The 19,351-nt window shown below is 41.8% G+C and overlaps 1 protein-coding gene across 1 annotated transcript; it reads right to left on the bottom strand.

The window, feature by feature from the left end:
- Positions 1-5,271: 5,271 nt before the first annotated feature.
- qdpra (quinoid dihydropteridine reductase a) lies at positions 5,272-17,500 on the bottom strand. The gene is made up of 9 exons (XM_024382484.2): positions 17,276-17,500; positions 16,446-16,587; positions 15,971-16,063; positions 15,732-15,828; positions 15,213-15,353; positions 7,665-7,773; positions 7,009-7,092; positions 5,610-5,713; positions 5,272-5,559 (listed from the first exon to the last, which is right to left on the bottom strand). Exons 2-8 carry the CDS (start codon positions 16,527-16,529, stop codon positions 5,611-5,613), a joined length of 711 nt encoding a protein of 236 aa, XP_024238252.1. The 5' UTR covers positions 16,530-16,587; positions 17,276-17,500; the 3' UTR covers positions 5,272-5,559; position 5,610.
- Positions 17,501-19,351: the final 1,851 nt, after the last annotated feature.

Genomic DNA, 19,351 nt, shown 5'->3' with positions numbered 1-19,351 from the left:
TTAGATAGGCAGGGCAGGATGGATATAGGTCTGTAACAGTTTGGGTCCAGGGTGTCTCCCCCTTTGAAGAGGGGGATGTCTACGGCAGCTTTCCAATCGTTGGGGATCTCAGACGATATGAAAGAGAAAGAACAGGCTGGTAATAGGGGTTGCGACAATGGCGGCGGATAGTTTCAGAAATAGAGGGTCCAGATTGTCAAGCCCAGCTGATTTGTACGGGTCCAGGTTTTGCAGCTCTTTCAGAACATCTGCTATCTGGATTTGGGTAAAGGAGAACCTGGAGAGGCTTGGGCGAGTAGTTTCGGGGGGGGGGGCGGAGCTGTTGGCCGAGGTTGGAGTAGCCAGGCGGAAGGCATGGCCAGCTGTTGAGAAATGCTTGTTGAAGTTTTCGATAATCATGGATTTATCGGTGGTGACCGTGTTACCTAGCCTCAGTGCAGTGGGGAGCTGGGAGGAGGTGCTCTTGTTCTCCATGGACTTCACAGTGTCCCAGGGTGACGATGAGAGAGGTTGTATCTCTGGACATGCTGGTTGTAATGGGTGAGGTCACCGCATGTGTGGGAGGTGGAACAAAGGAGGTATCAGGGGTATGAAGAGTGGAACTAGGGGCTCCATTGTAAACTAAAATAATGATAACTAACCTGAACAACAGTATACAAGGCATATTGACATTTGAGAGAGACATACAGCGAGGCATACAGTAATCACAGGTGTTGAATTGGGAGAGCTAGCTAAAACAGTAGCTAAAACAGTAGGTGAGACAACAACAGCTAATCAGCTAGCACAACAACAGCAGGTAGAATGGCGTTGACTAGGCAGGGAGGGTCGGATTAACTACACACAGAGCCTGAGTGCGGCCGACAGATAAAACATAAACAAGCAGAATGGAGTACTGTGATTAATGGACAGTCCAGCGTGCATCAGCTATGTAGCCAAGTGATCAGTGTCCAGGGGGTAGCGGTGGTTCGGGCAGGGAAGCTGGACTGGCGAGTAATTATCCAGGTTAAAAAAACTGGCTGGCTGTGCAGAGGGTAAGGTAAAAGCCGCTAGCAGTGGCTAACAATGACTAAATAGCTTGTAGCTAGTTAGCTGGTTAGCTTCTGGAGGTTCTTGAGTATGTTCTAAAAATTAAAAATAATAGCGATTCCGTATCACATTGGGTGAGGCAGGTTACCGGAAGGTATAAACAAATTAAAAATCGAAAAGAGATTGAAAGTAAATATGGGTCCAGTGAGTGTTTGGGACGCGGCGATTCAGACGGTTAGCAGGCCTGTGCTAACAAGCTAAAAGTTAGTAGGCCGGGGCTAAACAAGATAGCAGTTAGCGGACCGGGGCTAAACAAGGTAGCAGTTAGCAGACCGGGGCTAAACAAGCTAGCAGTTAGCAGGCCGAATTAGCAAGCAAGGAGATAGCAAGGGCTAGAAAGTTAGCCTTTGGGGGGCGTCGCGATGGGGTGAGTCTGTTTATGCCTCTTCATGCGGTGACATCGATAGACCGGTCGTGGGTCCGGATATTGTAGCCCAGGAGTATGCTTCGGTGGTAGCACAGGAGCTCTGGCCGGGCTAGCTTCAAGCTAAGTGGGTGGAAACGCTAGCCAGGAATAATCATCCGGGGTTGCGGTTAGCTAGTTAGCTAGTTGTGAAGATCCAGCTGAAAATGTTCCGTTTAAAAAATAAAAAATATAGGTCCGTTATGCTCTGGTTAGAGTCGCGTTGTTCGAACTGGCGAGAGCTTTCCGAGCTAAAGGTTAGCTGATGACCGGTTAGCTGAAGACCGCTAGCAATGGTTTGCTGACTGATACCTGGTAGTTAGCTGGCTAGCTTCAGTTGAGGGGATCCGGATCCGAAGTAAATATAAGTACTTTAGAAAAAATAGCTACATTGGGTGAGGCGGGTTGCAGGAGAGTATTTAGAAGTTGAGGTTTAACAAAAAGTTTTAAAAGATATGCGAAGAAAAATATGTTAAAAAAACGATATATACGATATATACAAGGGACACGACACAACAAGACGTCCGACTGCTATGCCATCTTGGATTAGTGCCTTAGATCACTGCACCACTCGGGCACCACTCGGGAGGCCCTTTTCATGTGCCTTATTAACAAACTTGGATGCCATCTGTAAATACGAATAAATTTTTAAATTACGAGCCTTGTTAGTTTAGCCATGGATTGGCTGAAATAATGAATGAGCTGGACATGCCAGAGATAAATTCAGATTGGCCTGCCATGTAGCAGGATTCTGTCTATAATGTGAGCTGTTCAATATGTGTAGATAGTCCTTGCTACTGTGGCTTTTTTGAAATATATAACATTTGCCATGGAGAACTGCAAAAGTGCTGCTACTGCTCCCAACAACATTGCTGCCCTGAATTTAGCAGGTGCTATCAACAAAGATCAGTGGGAAAAATTTGTCATGACCTACTTTGTGCACACGGTCAGTGTGAACCAGAGTGACTTGACATAACGCGGGCCAAACAAGATGTATCTAGCTGCAAACAAATGTTCATCCATGTATACGGGTAAGAGTCTAGCTACATTTTCAGATATTATACATTTCTAATTTTTTCAGAAAGTCGTTTTAATTTAAAGTTAAAATGTACTGTTAGCTTGCTGGCATGCTAGCTAATGTTACATGCATGATCTGTGTAGTAATATTATTCGTATCTCAGGAAGCCATTTGCATTGCTAGTTATAGCCTAATGTTAGCTAGCTAGCTAACATTGAACCTAGTTGGTTAGCTTTATCTACATGCACATTCATACTACAGCATTTCATGCCTGGTGGCTAGCTATAACAATCTGTTTGTATTACTAGTAGTATGGGTTGGGATTATGGTTCATTGTTTAGCTAGCTAGCTAGTTACATGTCTAAACAAAAGACTACACTTCGCCAGATGATTACATGACCCATCAAGTTAGCCAGGTGTGTCTGGGGGTGATTACGCCCATCTATTGTATTTCATGAACATGTGTACATGTCTAGACAATAGCGACCCATCCACTTAGCTAGGTGTGGATGGAGGGTGGTTATAGCATTTCCTTCACATGACCAATCAATTGAGACCAATCAAGTGTGACCAATCAAGTGTGTCTCTGGGTAATCATCATCTAATAATTATAAAATATTTATAAAATATTTTTTTACCTGGACTCTTTCTATTTTTTATATTGCTACTATGCAAATATGCAAGTAAGCATTTCGCTGTACCGTTTACACCTTCTGTATCCTGTGCATGGGGCAAATAAACTTGATTTTAATATATATAGTCTGTGTTTACCAGATACGGTAATGTGAAGAACAACATGACCTGCACCAAAATCAGATTAGGATATAGGCCAAGGACTAGATAAAGTGTATTTTTACCGGGAGTTTTTCCTTATTGTAGGCTACTACTTTCCCCACGTTTAGTCTTGAAATCTTTGGTTGTTTATTACACGACCTTACACCTGTTCAGTACATGGCCTTACATGTGAATCCTTAAAGAGACGGGTAGGGCTAGGGCTTAAGAGGGTGTGACCGATGCTGAATAGGTGTAGATAAAGAAGAGCTCTCCAGTAGGTGTACAAAATCATTCAAGAGTAAAATTCTCAAAAGTGGGGGTAGAAGTTTATCCACTTTCAAAGCAGAATTACTTTCACATTGTTCCTCAACTGCAGTGTATGATATTCCATTTTGTAGCTCTGAGTCTATACTTTTATCCAAAGTAAAAAACACATATCAAATATTGCTACACAAGACCGAATCGAGGTGGTCGGTCACATTTGACTGGTGAATTGAGTTGTTATCTAGGAGCACCACCTGGTGGGGAAGGCACTGGAAATGTCACTGGAAATGACCATGAGTGAGCTAGATCAAGTCAAGGCAGGTAAATAATGTAACTGGTCTCCAACCCCATTCAAAATAGTAGGTCTTTAATCGTAGGCGAATACATCTAATTATGACCAGTGAAGTTCAATGAAATATAATATTATTGTGGATGAGGGGAAGGTGGGCAGGGATCTGGATTTTAGTGGTGGTGGAACTGCTACAAATCCCTGATCCCCAAAATGTGTTTATTCTCTATAATAGTTTTCTATTAGTCTGTAGTGATGCTTCTAGCACTGAGATTCAGTGCCTTAGACCACTGCGCCACTCAGGAGCCCGAGTGATGCTGTAGTGTTTTGATTGTTTCTCACAAATTATGAAATCAGATTGTGATTCATGTGGATTTTTATTCACATTGAGACAGAGGAGGTAAAACCACATCAAACAGCACAAAATTAAAAAAAAAATTGTTATGAGATATTGATAATAGTACTTAGACAGTACATCTTCAACCAACCATTCACACGCATATTGGGTACACTCGGCACAAGACACAGAGTATCGCAACTCCACTGAAATGTATTGTACGTTTGACATTAAGACAGCGGCTTACTCATTTTCATCAATCTCAAACTGGATCAAAATAATTCAAAATAAGTAAATGTACTTGAGGTTCATGTTTCCTCTGCAACTGATTCATTCTACCACTAGATGGTATTGTGGGCATATTTGTCTTACCGTCCCCACTCTCCTACCTTCCCCTCCCTCCTCTCCATCTCTCTAAACCAGGGATAATCAACTATATTCAGCCATTTATCGACGGTAAATAGACCACAAGAAGTCCAAACAGATATAATATTTGACTAAAACATCATTTCAAACCTTGCTTACATTTCTATAAGGTCACATACACTGACTGTACAAAATAGCCTCAATTCGTCGATGCATGGACTCTACAAGGTGTCGAAAGCGTGCTGGCCCAGGTTGACTCCAATGCTTCCCACAGTTGTGTCAAGTTGGCTGGATGTCCTTTGGGTGGTGGACCATTTTTGATACACAAGGGAAACTGTTAAGTGTTGCAGTTCCTGACACAAACCGTTGCGCCTGGCACCTACTACCATACCCCGTTCAAAAGCACTTAAATACTTGTTATTGCCCATTCACCCTCTGAACGGTACACACACACACAATCCATGTCTCAATTGTCTCAAGGCTTAAACATCCTTCTTTAACCTGTCTCCTCCCCCTCATCTACACTGATTGAAGTGGATTTAACAAGTGGCATCAATAAGGGATCATAGCTTTTACCTATATTCACCTGGTCAGTCTCCTATTTTGTGGGTAGGGCCTGTGTCTTATTGTGTTGTTAGGTCCTGTGTCTTATTGTGTTGTTAGGTCCTGTGTCTGATTAGGGGTGTAGGGCCTATGTCTTATAGCGTGGGTAGGTTCTATGTCTTATAGCGTGGGTAGGTTCTATGTCTTATAGTGTGGGTAGGTTCTGTGTCTTATTGTGTGGGTAGGGCCTGTGTCTTATTGTGTGGGTAGGGCCTGTGTCTTATTGTGTGGGTAGGGCCTGTGTCTTATTGTGTGGGTAGGGCCTGTGTCTTATTGTGTGGGAAGGGCCTGTGTCTTATTGTGTGGGTAGGGCCTGTGTCTTATTGTGTGGGTAGGGCCTGTGTCTTATTGTGTGGGTAGGGCCTGTGTCTTATTGTGTGGGTAGGGCCTGTGTCTTATTGTGTGGGTAGGGCCTGTGTCTTATTGTGTGGGTAGGAAATGTGCCTTATTGTGTGGGTAGGAAATGTGCCTTATTGTGTGGGTAGGGCCTGTGTCTTGCCTCCGGTGGTGGTGAGCTGCATCAGACTTCCCGATGCTGGACGATCCGCACCGGTGGCCCAACTGAAGAAAGTTCTAGAAGAACGAAAAATAAGACTATGAGAAAATAAGAAAAGTAAGAGAATGAGACTATGAAATGGCTAGACTATGGGTGCTAGCAGTTACTACTTGTAAGTGAGTACAAGTGAAACATGGTTGTCTTACAGTACATGATATAAGAGAGTCCACGTTTTAATTAAGCACTGGGTGAGATTAAGTTGTTTTCTATATGTCAAAGTCTAGAAGAAATTTCAAGAAGACAAAAAAAGGCCACAATATTGATGGCTTTTAGGTATTTCATACCTCTGTGCTTCTTAGTCATGTTGTTAGCCAATTACCTATTTCAACAGCAACTATATCATGAGATTGATATTCACAATTCAAAGTCAACATTCTACACCAGTCTACCAAATGGACATTTGATAAGCTGATAAACTGAATCAAAGTGCTCATTTAAATTCCCTTCCCATTGCTTCTACTTATACTCCCAGACCCTCATCTGTTTCTACTGGTAATCTGCAGGGTTAATGTTGTCCAACCCTTCTGGGATTATAAAACTGGATCAAATCCCATCTGATCTCTACTGTGTACAGAGGAGAGACTGGAGACTATGTGCTCTGTGTCTAAACTGACATGAAAAGAGGAACACAAACTTTAGGGGCTCCATACACTAGTTTAGTGGCTCCATACACTAGTTTAGGGGCTCCATACACTAGTTTAGGGGCTCCATACACTAGTTTAGGGGCTCCATACACTAGTTTAGGGGCACCATACCACTAGTTTAGGGGCTCCATACACTAGTTTAGTGGCTCCATACACTAGTTTAGGGGCTCCATACACTAGTTTAGTGTGTTAGTTACAGTACATAGTTAACATTGCATTTACAGCAAATTTGGGTAAATCCAAGACTATATCCAGTCAAGAGTATTGAAGAAATGTAAGATTATAATTAGTTGATTGATATGTCCATCAAATTAACCTTTTGATCACATTACAGCATTATTCAAACCAGACATTGGGCTCTAAATATCTTTTGGCAAGACTTTAACAAATAATACTGCAATACAATTGAGTAGGCCATTTTCTCAGGCCAAGAGACAGCATTGCCATCTTCTGGTGAAATACTGGTGTACAAAAAAGATTGTCTACAATTATGGTCATACGTTGACGAAAGAGCTAAATCTGTATGTTCTAAACCTTTAGAATAATTACATTTAATGACGGTCTTACAGCATAAATATACAAATAATTTTAAATCTCAAGATTAACTAAATGATCAGTAAAAACATACAGTAATGAAAACAACCCATCATCCACCATATCACACTCACTCTGCAATGTACTCCAGTGGTGTCCAGGAACCAAAGTCTGCATCAGGCATGAACTTCCTGTTCATTGGAGTATCCAAGGTTACCCTGTGTAATCAAGTCACATGACAATGTTCTGGTGGTGGTAACTGAGAATATTGACTACAAAACTCAGATACAGGCTTCTCATGCTGACAGTGCAAAAAACGTGCTTTACATCCATTTGTTAATCAATGAAACTATATATACAGATAGCTGCTCATGAGGTGAATACATGTAATATATTTGTAATGTAACTTTTGACCTCCACTGTTGCAAATCAATTAAATTCCTAACGATTTCCAATGAGTGCAGGTTTTTCCTATACCTATTCATAATTAGTAAGTAATAAACTGTAAAAATAACAAATGGTATCTTTGACAAGTTATAAACTGTAATAATAACAAACGGTATCTTAGGCAGGTTTCTCCTATTCCTAATAAGTAATTGATTAACTGTAATAAAAACAACAAGATACCTCACAATTTAATCATTTAGCAGACACTCTTTAGGCAGAGCAATTAAGGTTAAGTGCCTTGCTCAAGGGTACATCAACAGATTTTTCAACTAGTTGGCTGAGGGATTTGAACCAGAGACCTGTCGGTTACTGGCCCAACGCTCTTAACTGCTAGGCTACTCACGGTAGTATGGCAACTGCCACAGCTCCAGGGGGCATCCCACTGTCTTCTCCTGCTAAACTCTGACAGAGCTGGTGGACTGCTGACTTGGCCATGCCATAGCCCACCATGCCTGAGGAGAGAGAGAAAGACGGAGGGATGGAAAGAGGGACAGTGAAATAGGAGAGATGTTTGGATAAAATCAGATAAACACCAATAAATCTTACCATAATAACAAGGGACATGGAAATATACACAATACTAGAATTACAAAGTAATCCAATGATTGTCGGATGTGGTAGGGCTTGCAAACTATTACAGACTACAAAGGGAAGCACAGCCACGAGCTGCCCAATGACACGAGCCTACCAGACGAGCTAAATAACTTCTTTGCTCGCTTCGAGGCAATCAACACTGAACCTGTCCCTGACTGAGTCTGTAATAGCAACATGTTTCAAGCATCTGAGTCCGTGTGCCCAAGAACACGAAGGTAACCTGCCTAAATGACTACCAACCCGTAGCACTCACGTCTGTAGCCACGAAGTGCTTTGAAAGGCTGGTCATGGCTCACATCAACACCATCCTGCAAGCAACCCTAGACCCAAATCAATTTGCATACCGTCCCAACAGATACACAGATGATGCAATCTCTATTGCACTCCATACTGCCCTTTACCACCTGGACAAAAGGAACCCCTATGTGAGAATGCTATTCATTGCTACAGCTCAGCATTCAACACCATAGTGCCCTCAAAGCTCATCACTAAGCTAAGGACCCTGGGACTAAACACCTCCCTCTGCAACTGGATCCTGGACTTCCTGACGAACCGCTCACAGGTGGTAAGGGTAGGTAACAACACATCTGCCACGCTGATCCTCAACACGAGGGCCCCTCAGGGGTGCATGCTCAGTCCCCTCCTGTACTCCCTGTTCACTCATGACTCCAACACCATCATTAAGTTTTCCAACAACACAACAGTGGTAGGCCTGATCACCGACTACGATGAGACAGCCTATAGGGAGGAGGTCAGCGACCTGGCAGTGTGGTGCCAGGATAACAACCTCTCCCTCAACGTGATCAAGACAACGGTGATAATTGTGGACTACAGGAGAAGGAGGACCGAGCACGCCTCCATTCTCATCGACGGGGCTGTAGTGAAGCAAGTTGAGAGGATCAAGTTCCTTGGTGTCCACATCACCAACAAGCTTCATGGTCCAAACACAGCAAGACAGTTGTCAAGAAGGCACGACAAAGCCTATTCCCCCTCAAGAGACTGAATAGATTTGGCATGGGTCCTCAGATCCTCAAAAAGTTCAACAGCAGCACCATAGAGAGCATCCTGACTGGTTGCATTACTGTCAAGGCCCTAAAAATGGTCAAAGACTCCAGCCACTTTAGTCATAGACTGTTCTCTCTGCTACCGCACGGCAAGCGGTACCGGAGTGCCAAGTCTCGGTCCAAAAGGCTTCTTAACAGCTTCTACCCTCAATCCATAAGACTCCTGAACAGCAAAACAAATGGCTACCCAGACTATTTGCATTGTCCCTCCCCCCCTCTGCTGCTGCTACTCTCTGTTTATTATCTATGCATTGTCCCTTTAACTCTACCTACATGTACATATTACCTCAATTACCTTGACTAAGCTGTGCCCCTGCACATTGACTCTGAACTGCCTGTATATAGCCTCGCTACTGTTATTTTACTGCTGCTCTTTAGTTATCTATTTTTTACTTTCCACTTATTTTTCTTAAAACGGCATTGTTGGTTAAGGGCTAGTAAGTAAGCATTTCACTGTAAGGTCCACACCTGTTGTATTCGGCAAATGTGACAAATACAATTTGATTTGATATACAGTAGCAGTCAAATGTTTGGACACACCTACTCATTCAAGGGTTTTTCTTTATTTTTTTAGACATCAAAACTATAAAATAACACATCTGAAATCATGCATTAACAAAAAAAGTGTTAAACAAATCAAAATATATTTTATATTTGAGATTATTCAAAGTAGTGACCCTTTTACTTGATGACAGCTTTGCACACTCTTCACAATCTCTCAACCAGCTTCACCTGGAATGCTTTTCCAACAGTCTTGAAGGTGTTCCCACATATGCTGAGCATTTGTGGCTGCTTTTCCTTCAATCCACGGTCCAACTCATCCCAAACCATCTCAATTGGGTTGAGGTCGGGTGATTGTGGAGGCCAGGTCCTCTGATGCAGCACTCTATCGCTCTCATTCTTGGTCAAATACTTTTGACTGTCACTGTATGTGTTATTACAAACAGTATATTTTGAACTCAACATACATTCACTACACGTTTATAACTTCCTGTTTATATACTATGGACAAATATTCTGGGTGCTTTTGGTTCCCAAACTTTGCCCATGGCAGTATTGAGATGACTGCTTGTTTCACAGACATGCTTTGGATTTCCCATCAATGTTTGTGTAAATACAGTAGCATATGGAAACAACTAACGTAAGATGGTTTTTTGGAAATGCCTTCAGAATCCATTTCCTCAAAGAGCATTAACAGACTAGCGTGCTGAATCCCCCAAAAGTGAAATCAATGTTATTTGACAGTTCAACCTGACTTTTAAATCCAAGGTCAAGGGTTAGGGTCATAGGGTGCACACATGGTTAACAAGCCTCAGTCTTTAACCCCAAATCAACCCTAAATCTTTAAGTCCACAATGTGTGCATCTGGCTTTGCAAGACCAGTTGTTGCTAAGACACCACTGGCAAGTCCAGCTGTCCTTAAGACACCATTGGCAAGACCAGCTGTCCCGAAGACACCACTGGACACCAAACTACCCAATAGGCAGTATTTCACCATAGAGAACTCAGTAAAGCTGGTTGACAAATAGCCCTTACACAGCTTGGAGGTGTGTTGGGTCATTGTCCTGTTGAAAAACAAATGATAGTCCCGCTAAGTACAAACCAGATGGGATGGCGCATCGCTGTAGAATGCGGTGTTAGCCATGCTGGTTAAGTGTGCCTTAAATTCAAAATAAATTATAGACAGTGTCACCAGCAAAGCACCCCCACACCATCACACTTCCTCCTCCATGCTTCATGGTGGGAACCACACATGCAGAGATCATCCGTTCACCTACTCTGCGTCTCAAAGACACGGTGGTTGGAACCCAAAATCTCAAATTTGGACTCATCAGACCAAAGGACAGACTTCCACTGGTCTAATGTCCACTGCTCATGTTTCTTGTCCCAAGCAAATCTCTTCTTCTTATTGGTGTCCTTTAGTAGTGGTTTCTTTGCAGTAATTCGATCATGAAGGCCTAATTCACGCAGTCTCTTCTGAACAGTTGATGTTGAGATGTGTCTGTTACTTGGACCCTGTGAAGCATTTATTTGGGCTGCAATCTGAGGTGCAGTTAACCCTAATGAACTTATCCTCTGCAGCAGAGGTAACTCTGGGTCTTCCTTTCCTGTGACGGTCCTCATGAGACCAGTTTCATCATAGTGCTTAATGGTTTTTGAGACTGCACTTGGAGAAACTTTAAAAGTTCCTGAAATGTTCATAATTAACTAACCTTCATGTCTTAAAGTAATGATGGACTGTCATTTATCTTTGCTTATTTGAGCTGTTCTTCCCATAATATGGACTTTGTCTTTTACCAAATAGGGCTATCTTCTCTGTACTACCCCTACCTAGCCATAACACAACTGATTGGCTCAAACGCATTAAGAAGGAAAGAAATTCCACAAATTAACTTTTAACAAGGCACAACTGTTAATTGAAATCCATTCCAGGTGACTACCTCATGTAGCTGGTTGAGAGAATGCCAAGAGTGTGCAAAGCTGTCATCAAGGAAAAGGGTGAAGAATTTGAAGAATCTCAAATATAGAATCAAAAATATAAAACATATTTTGATTTGTTTAACACTTTTTTGGTCACTACATGATTCCATATGTGTTATTTCATAGTTTTGATTTTTTTTTTTTTAAATACCCTGGAATGAGTAAGTGTCCAAACTTTTGACTGTCACTGTATGTGTTATTACAAACAGTATATTTTGAACTCAACATACATTCACTACACGTTTATAACTTCCTGTTTATATACTATGGACAAATATTCTGGGTGCTTTTGGTTCCCAAACTTTGCCCATGGCAGTATTGAGATGACTGCTTGTTTCACAGACATGCTTTGGATTTCCCATCAATGTTTGTGTAAATACAGTAGCATATGGAAACAACTAACGTAAGATGGTTTTTTGGAAATGCCTTCAGAATCCATTTCCTCAAAGAGCATTAACAGACTAGCGTGCTGAATCCCCCAAAAGTGAAATCAATGTTATTTGACAGTTTAACCTGACTTTTAAATCCAAGGTCAAGGGTTAGGGTCATAGGGTGCACACATGGTTAACAAGCCTCAGTCTTTAACCCCAAATCAACCCTAAATATTTAAGTCCACAATGTGTGCATCTGGCTTTGCAAGACCAGTTGTTGCTAAGACACCATTGGCAAGACCAGCTGTCCCGAAGACACCACTGGACACCAAACTACCCAAAAGGCAGTATTTCACCATAGAGAACTCAGTAAAGCTGGTTGAGAATGTCTTTAGATCAGACACACTATTAGCTAGGTAAGCTCTTAAGTATTAAAGCTAATAAATATTAAGCTAAAGATATAAGCACAAATAACCCCTAAACACATCTTTAAGCACTACTACCATCTTCCAATGTCTTGTTTTTGTCAGTAATCCAGACAATTTGTATTATGATCATAAATACTTCAAGAGCAGTTTTTCCCCCCATCTTCATAAAATTAAATACATTCATTAAATACATCTGAAACTTTTGGTCCAAAAATATGCAGAACAACGAATCCATGCTTTTGTCACTTCAAGATTAGACTACTGCAATGCTCTACTCTCCAGCTACCCGGATAAAGCACTAGTGCTAAATACAGCTGCTAGAATCTTGACTAGAACCAAAACATTTGATCATATTACTCAAGTGCTAGCCTCTGGATTCTTGTTAAGGCTAGGGCTGATATCAAGGTTTTACTGCTGACCTACAAGGCATTACAAGGACTTGCTTCTACTTATCTCTCCGATTTGGTCCTGCCGGACATTCCTACACGTACGCTACGGTCACGAGACTCAGGCCTCCTAATTGTTCCTCGAATTTCTAAGCAAACAGCTGGAGACAGGGCTTTCTCCTACAAAGCTACATTTTTATGGAATGGTCTGCCGATCCATGTGAGAGATGCAGATCCGGTCTCAACCTTTAAGTCGTTACTGAAGACTCATCTCTTCAGTAGGTCCTATGATTGAGTGCAGTCTGGCCCAGGGGTGCGAAGGTGAAAGGCAAGGCACTGGAGTGACAAACCACCCTCGCTGTCTCTGCTTGACCGGCTCCCCTCTCTCGGCAGGGATTCTCTGCCTCTGACCCTATTACAGGGGATGAGTCACAGGCTTGCTTGTGCACCCCCATGCTGTCCCTAGGAGGGGTGCGTCATGTCGTGCCAGGCTTTTTTCGCTATACTCGACTTGACTGACGTGACCTTCCTGTCTGGTTTTGCGACCCTTCGTACTCGTGCGCTGGGGGAGTTCTTCATGGGCTATACTTGGCCCTGTCTCAGGGTACTAAGTTGGTGGTTAGTTGATATCCCTCTGGTAGTGTGAGGGCTATGCTTTGGCAAAGTGGGTGGGGTTATATCCTGCCTGGTTGGCCCTATCCCCGGACAGGGCCAGAGTGTTCCCAGACCCCCCCGTCTCAGCCTCCAGTATCTATGCCGCAATAGCCCTTGTGCCGGCGGGCTAGGGTCCGTCTGTCCTATTTGGTGTAATTCTCCTGTCTTATCTGGTGTCCTGTTCAATCTTAAGTATGCTCCCTCTAATTCTCCCATCTCTGTCTCACGCTCTCTCTCTCCCCCCTCGGAAGACCTGAGCCCTAGGACCATGCCTCAGGACTACCTAGGCTGATGACTCCTGGCTGTCGCTGTCCCCAGTCCACCTGGTCGAGCTACTGATCCAGTTTCTACTGTTCTGCTTGCGTCTATGGAACCCTGACATGCTGTTTCGACCCTCTCTCTCTCTCTACCGCACCTGCTGTAACAACCTCTGAATGCTAGGCTATGAAAAGCCACCTGACATTTACTCCTGAGGTGCTGACCTATAACCACTGTGATTACTATTTGACCCTGCTGGTAATCTATGAACATTTGAATGTCTTGAAGAACAATCTGTCCTTTATGGCCATGTACTGCTTCTACATCTGAATTGCTTGTTCTTTGCTGTTTTATGCTGGGTTTCTGTATAAGCACTTTGCGATTTCTGCTGATGTAAAAAGGGCTTTATAAATACATTTGATCGATTGAATAGGCATAAGGGAACCGACGCACTTGCAGTACCTGTTAATGGTCATATTAAAGAGGTATTTCTAAGACTCACACACTTCTGCCACAAGGAAGCTCTGAGCGTTACTTGACATGAATTTAAGAGATCATGAAAATCTGTAAATCTTTTGGGTTATAGCATCGACTTTGTAAAACAGGATAAATACTGTAGATCCTCTTTTCATTCAAATAAATGTAGACAAACTTTCTTCAATATCAAAATCTTATTCATATTTTATGGAGAAAACCCCCCACACAGGTGACAGTTAAAACTATAGGAAACATCCCCAAAAAATATTAGACATACCACTGTCAAAAAAAGTAATCTAAACCAAGCCTGTGAGTGAAATCCCTACAATTTCCTGGCCTGTGTCTAGTGTAGCACTAGTTTCTACAGTAATCTACATTCAATGGGAGAACAGCACAACACACTCTAACCATGTCTACAATTGGAGACCCAAATTCTGCTGACTCATTCTCCTCCCCAACCTAACAGCCAATGAGAGTGGGGGCTTTATGCCGACTGCTGATCAGGGATTTTAGGTGCCCTAGTGTCAGGATTTATATTGTTCTCAGGACCATCACATGGGTTACACACCACACAGGGAATGGCATGGTTGTTGGGTCCTATAGGTAACATCACATGCATACAGGGTCAGGCTTAAAATACCGGAGAGCATTGTGTGATAAACCATAGTAGTAACAATTTCTCCCCTCATTAAAATAAATATCATATTCAACATGTTACTCATAGTTTCATTTCTACTATATATCAGTCTTTTTTGTATTTCATGGGCTCCTTGTTTTACAAATAGTTTGATGACGTAAGCTGCTATCGTGACGACAGGCACCCTTAGAAATAAAAGTTGGAATGAGACGGTGGTCAGAACAGAGGCACAGTCATACAGTGTCAGTATGAACAACATTACAGGAGAAAAGAACAGCAGGGTGCCATTTATTGAGATGTACTGGAGGGAGCTCTGCAGAGTGGTCACTAGCTGGCACAGCCACAGCCACATAGTCATACAATCTGATTTTAAACTTAACCTTAACCACACTGCTAACCCTAATGCCTAACCTTAAATTATGACCAAAATGCAAAAAATTATAATATAGAATGCCAGTAGAATCAAATAGAATACCAGTAGAATAGAATATAACCCCAGTAGAATAGAGTACCAGTAGAGTAGAGGTAAGTGGCGTCTTACCACTAGTACCACCCAGTGATGCTTTAGCCCCAGCCAGAGTCAGTAGTCCACCCTGCTTCAGGTGCACAGCAGCCAGATGGCTAGATATGGTAGAGGTCCACACACTCTGCTTCCACATCATGTCTGTGTTTTTGTACAGGTCTAAAAAACAACATACATAAGAGAAGATGTTTGAGGACCAACATTGCAACATTGAATGAACCATGTAATTAAATGGAACGAACAAACATCCCTATTGAATGTCAGATGAGAATTCAGCCTATGGGGAAATTGGTTTGAAAGGGGTTTAAATTTTTAAGGGAGATATTTACATTTTAGCAGACGCTCTTATCCAGAGCCTTACAGTAGTGAGTGCGTACATTTTCATATTATGTCACTGGTCCCCCGTGGGAATCAAACACAAACACACTGGAGTTGCAAGTGCCACATGGTACCAACTGAGCCACAAGAGACCTGGCATTCATATCACAGTATGTGTTCAAAATGAACTGATAATATCTCAGTGAAAAACTCTTGAACCTTTGGAGCTGCAATTTCCTCCAGCCCATCCACCTGCCACACACAAGATGGCATCCACTTTCTGGTCCCCTAGCAACTGGGCCACATCTGCTGTCACCTGCAGCAAGAGATAACAGTCTATTACAACGGGCTAGAATCTGGGTGTTTTACGGTAATTATCCAGCGTTTTGCAAATCAACGGAGTGTTCAAAAAGCTGTCAACATCACAGAGGGAGCAGGTGAAAGCACGCTCCTCCTACCTGTCCTGCTTGCTCAGTAAATGACTCCGACAACTTCACCAGCACGTTCGCGTTTGCCTCCTCACTGGCAACGATATCGATGCTGGCTACCCACTTTTGGAAAATAAAGAAAGAACAACAGCGCATGAAACATTTGCAATCTTTGGAAAATAGGATGGTGATATCGAACTATCCTTCAACGTCGGCTATTTATTCCACATGCAATCCAAAAGTAGGCTCAGTAAATGATAACAACTGATTATATGTTTTCCGATAGCTCTGGGCTGGCATCGTTAAAACGTCTTGATAATGACCATTGATGTTGACAATTTCAATGGTTTAATTTATTTTTCCTTGCTTCTTACCATAGCATCTAGGGCTAGGCCTACTCAACAAGTGGTTATTGGAAATATAATAGACACTGGGACAAGCAAAGGCTCACAATCATTTCGTAATTGTATTCTATATGAAGAAAAAAAACAAGTATAGCACTCACCCATCCTTTAGATTTGAAGTGATGAACAATTTTGCTACCCAGTGCACCTCTTCCTCCGTATACGAGTACCCGACTGGCAGCCATGCTTTCTTTACTATGCGCTTCAAGCAATGATGACTATTTCACTACCATTACACGACAGCTACCGTAGAGAAAGCAAGAGAGAGAGAGAAAGGGAGAGAGATATACACCCACCCCCAATATTTAAACAGACACACTCAGCACATCAGAGGCAGACCTTAGTTCAATATTGTTCTATGTAAAAATGCGTAAGCTATGATAACATTATCAGTGCATAGGTTAGCCTACACCAGGGATGGCCAAATACCAGGCCGCGGTCTGCATACATTTTGAACTCAGTCAAGGTCTCAACTTACTGTTGAGAGTTAGAATAGTAGAATGCACAAGGCACAATTTCTGAATTTGGTTGTGCATCAGCAGTTTTTCTCTTGTTATGTCAGTCACTGACAGTCACTCAATTAGCCCATGTAACGTTAGCTAACAGTTAGTCTTAGCAGCCAGCTATCTAAACTTGTAGTAATAATGGTCGAATTACCAACCAGGGCCCCCGTTGATTTTGTTAGTCACTCTCACTCAGATATCATATTATGGTAAATGCGTAGAATTGCAGGAAATTAGCTGTAAACTGCGCATTTTTCTCACTGCCCCATGGCAAAATGAGTAGAATTGCATGAAATTAGTTATATAATTGAAAAGTCTTCTCTCCACCCCATGGCAAAACGTGTTGGATAATTTAGCATTTTTGAAACACCTGAAACAGCTTTTTCTAGAGTCATAATCATTAAGCTTAATTTGATGTAAAAGCATACCTCTTCAGCTGTCTGTATCCTCAAATATAATTTTCCCTTGTGGCGACCAGCAAAATTGCCTGAATGTTTGTTGTTTTACTATCCTCGTGTGGACTTCTGTTACACACAAGGATAGTTAAACACACAAACACATACACACACAAATGATGTGCATACTCATGTATTCAGATAAAATAAAAAGTACAGGATTTGGATACAGCAGCAGTGAGACAGCCACATGTTATGACAGCAGACCTGGCCTGTGGGAGTACATCCTAGTCATCCTGAGTACAGCATGTCTGAATCTGTCACAGCAACACAGCTCATTGAGATGCCATCAAATCATTTTCATGCCCTGGGCTTTCACTCGCAGTCAAACATATCAGGCTAGATTTCTAATTGCACATCCAATGAATACACATTTGAAATAAACACCAGAAAATGATACAGTGAAATTCAAAATGTTTGCTCGCATAGACTAGTATTTGATCACACCGCTTTGACCAAGTAATTTCTGTAGATTACGACACATTAAAATAACAGTGTGTCCAGGTTTAGGCCCATTGACCAGCACATACGGTTATTTAACTTGGATGAATATTATGATAGCCTGGGTGGAAGTCTGTTAGTGCTTTAATTGTGATGAAACAGGACTTGGCTAAAGCAAGAATAGACTGTTACCCACGCTAATGATAAGATGGTGAGGAGGGAAGGAGGCATGCTGATAGGAACAACACTAGGTGTGGATTGGGGGGTATATAATGGTAGGGGAAGCAGTGTTGATAGCTAAAGTCTAGAGGAGCAAATACTATGATCAACTCCCCGGAGCAGTGTGTTGAACATCATGATCATCCCTTTACATTCTGCTGCATCGACAGAAACATCTTGCTGTTTGATAAGTGCACAAATCACAGAAGAATACGGGGAAATGTTTTCATATCATTTAATGTGTCGTAATCTACAGGCATTACTTGGTCAAATCGTTTAAACTGTGAATGAAGTATACAATAATTCGATATTATCAATTGGTATATTTTGATGTCCCACCACTTCTTCGGTTTGACCACTAGGTGTCATCAAAAGTCTTTGATTAAGTAAATAGATCTTCTATTCATTGTTAGCACTAATTGGGGGAAAATGTGTATTTCATAATGAACAAAGGCAAAACAAAGTGTTTCATCTCAAGTTGAGGCAATAAAAATGCCTCGGGGATGGCATAAGACATTTATCCTGGCATCCTATATACCATGTCTAGTCCCAACCAGTTTGATCGATATGACTTACTAGTAGTTAGAAATCCATCAAACTAGTTTGGTCAACAGCCCAATTGCCCACAGGTGAACTGACCTTTCATGTTGTGAGCCAGATCGTCAAGGTGGATATGCAGTGAGGACGCAGACAAGGAAGGCCTGTGCAAATCCCCACAATGAATATCACAAAACGTATTCACAGTGAAGGAGGGGAATAAACTGGTGAGTAAGTGGCGACTGTACAAGATATACAGTCAGGTCCCAAATTATAGGCACCTTTGATCAGTGATGGAAAAAGTACGCAATTGTCATACTTGAGTAAAAGTAAAGATACCTTAATAGAAAATGACTCAAGTAAAAGTGAAAGTAACCCACTAAAATACTGCTTGAGTAAAAGTCTAAAAGTATTTGATTCTAATAATATTTAAGTATCAAAAGTACATTTAATTGCTAAAATATACTTCAGTATCAAAATTAATAGTAGAAAGTATTTCAAATTCCTTATATTAAGCAAAATAGACAGCACCATTTTCTTGTTTAAAAAAAACATCTACAGATATCCAGGGGCACACTCCAACACTCAGACATCATTTACAAACAAAGTTAAGTGAGTCCGCCAGATCAGAGACAGTAGAGATGACCAGGGATGTTCTCTTGATAAGTGTGTCTATTGGACCATTTTCCTGTCCTGCTTAGCATTCAAAATGTAACGAGTACTTTTGGGTGTCAGGGAAAATGTAGGGAGTAAAAAGTACATAGTTGTCTTTGGGAATGCAGTGAAGTAAAAGTTGTCAAAAATATAAATAGTCAAGTAAAAGTACAGATACCCAAAACAACTACTTAAGTA

This window comes from Oncorhynchus tshawytscha, linkage group LG21, assembly GCF_018296145.1.
Source record: "Oncorhynchus tshawytscha isolate Ot180627B linkage group LG21, Otsh_v2.0, whole genome shotgun sequence".
In the NCBI taxonomy this organism is placed as follows: Eukaryota; Metazoa; Chordata; class Actinopteri; order Salmoniformes; family Salmonidae; genus Oncorhynchus; species Oncorhynchus tshawytscha.
Note: the sequence above shows the minus strand (reverse complement) of the source record. Positions and strands in the feature narration are given on the sequence as shown.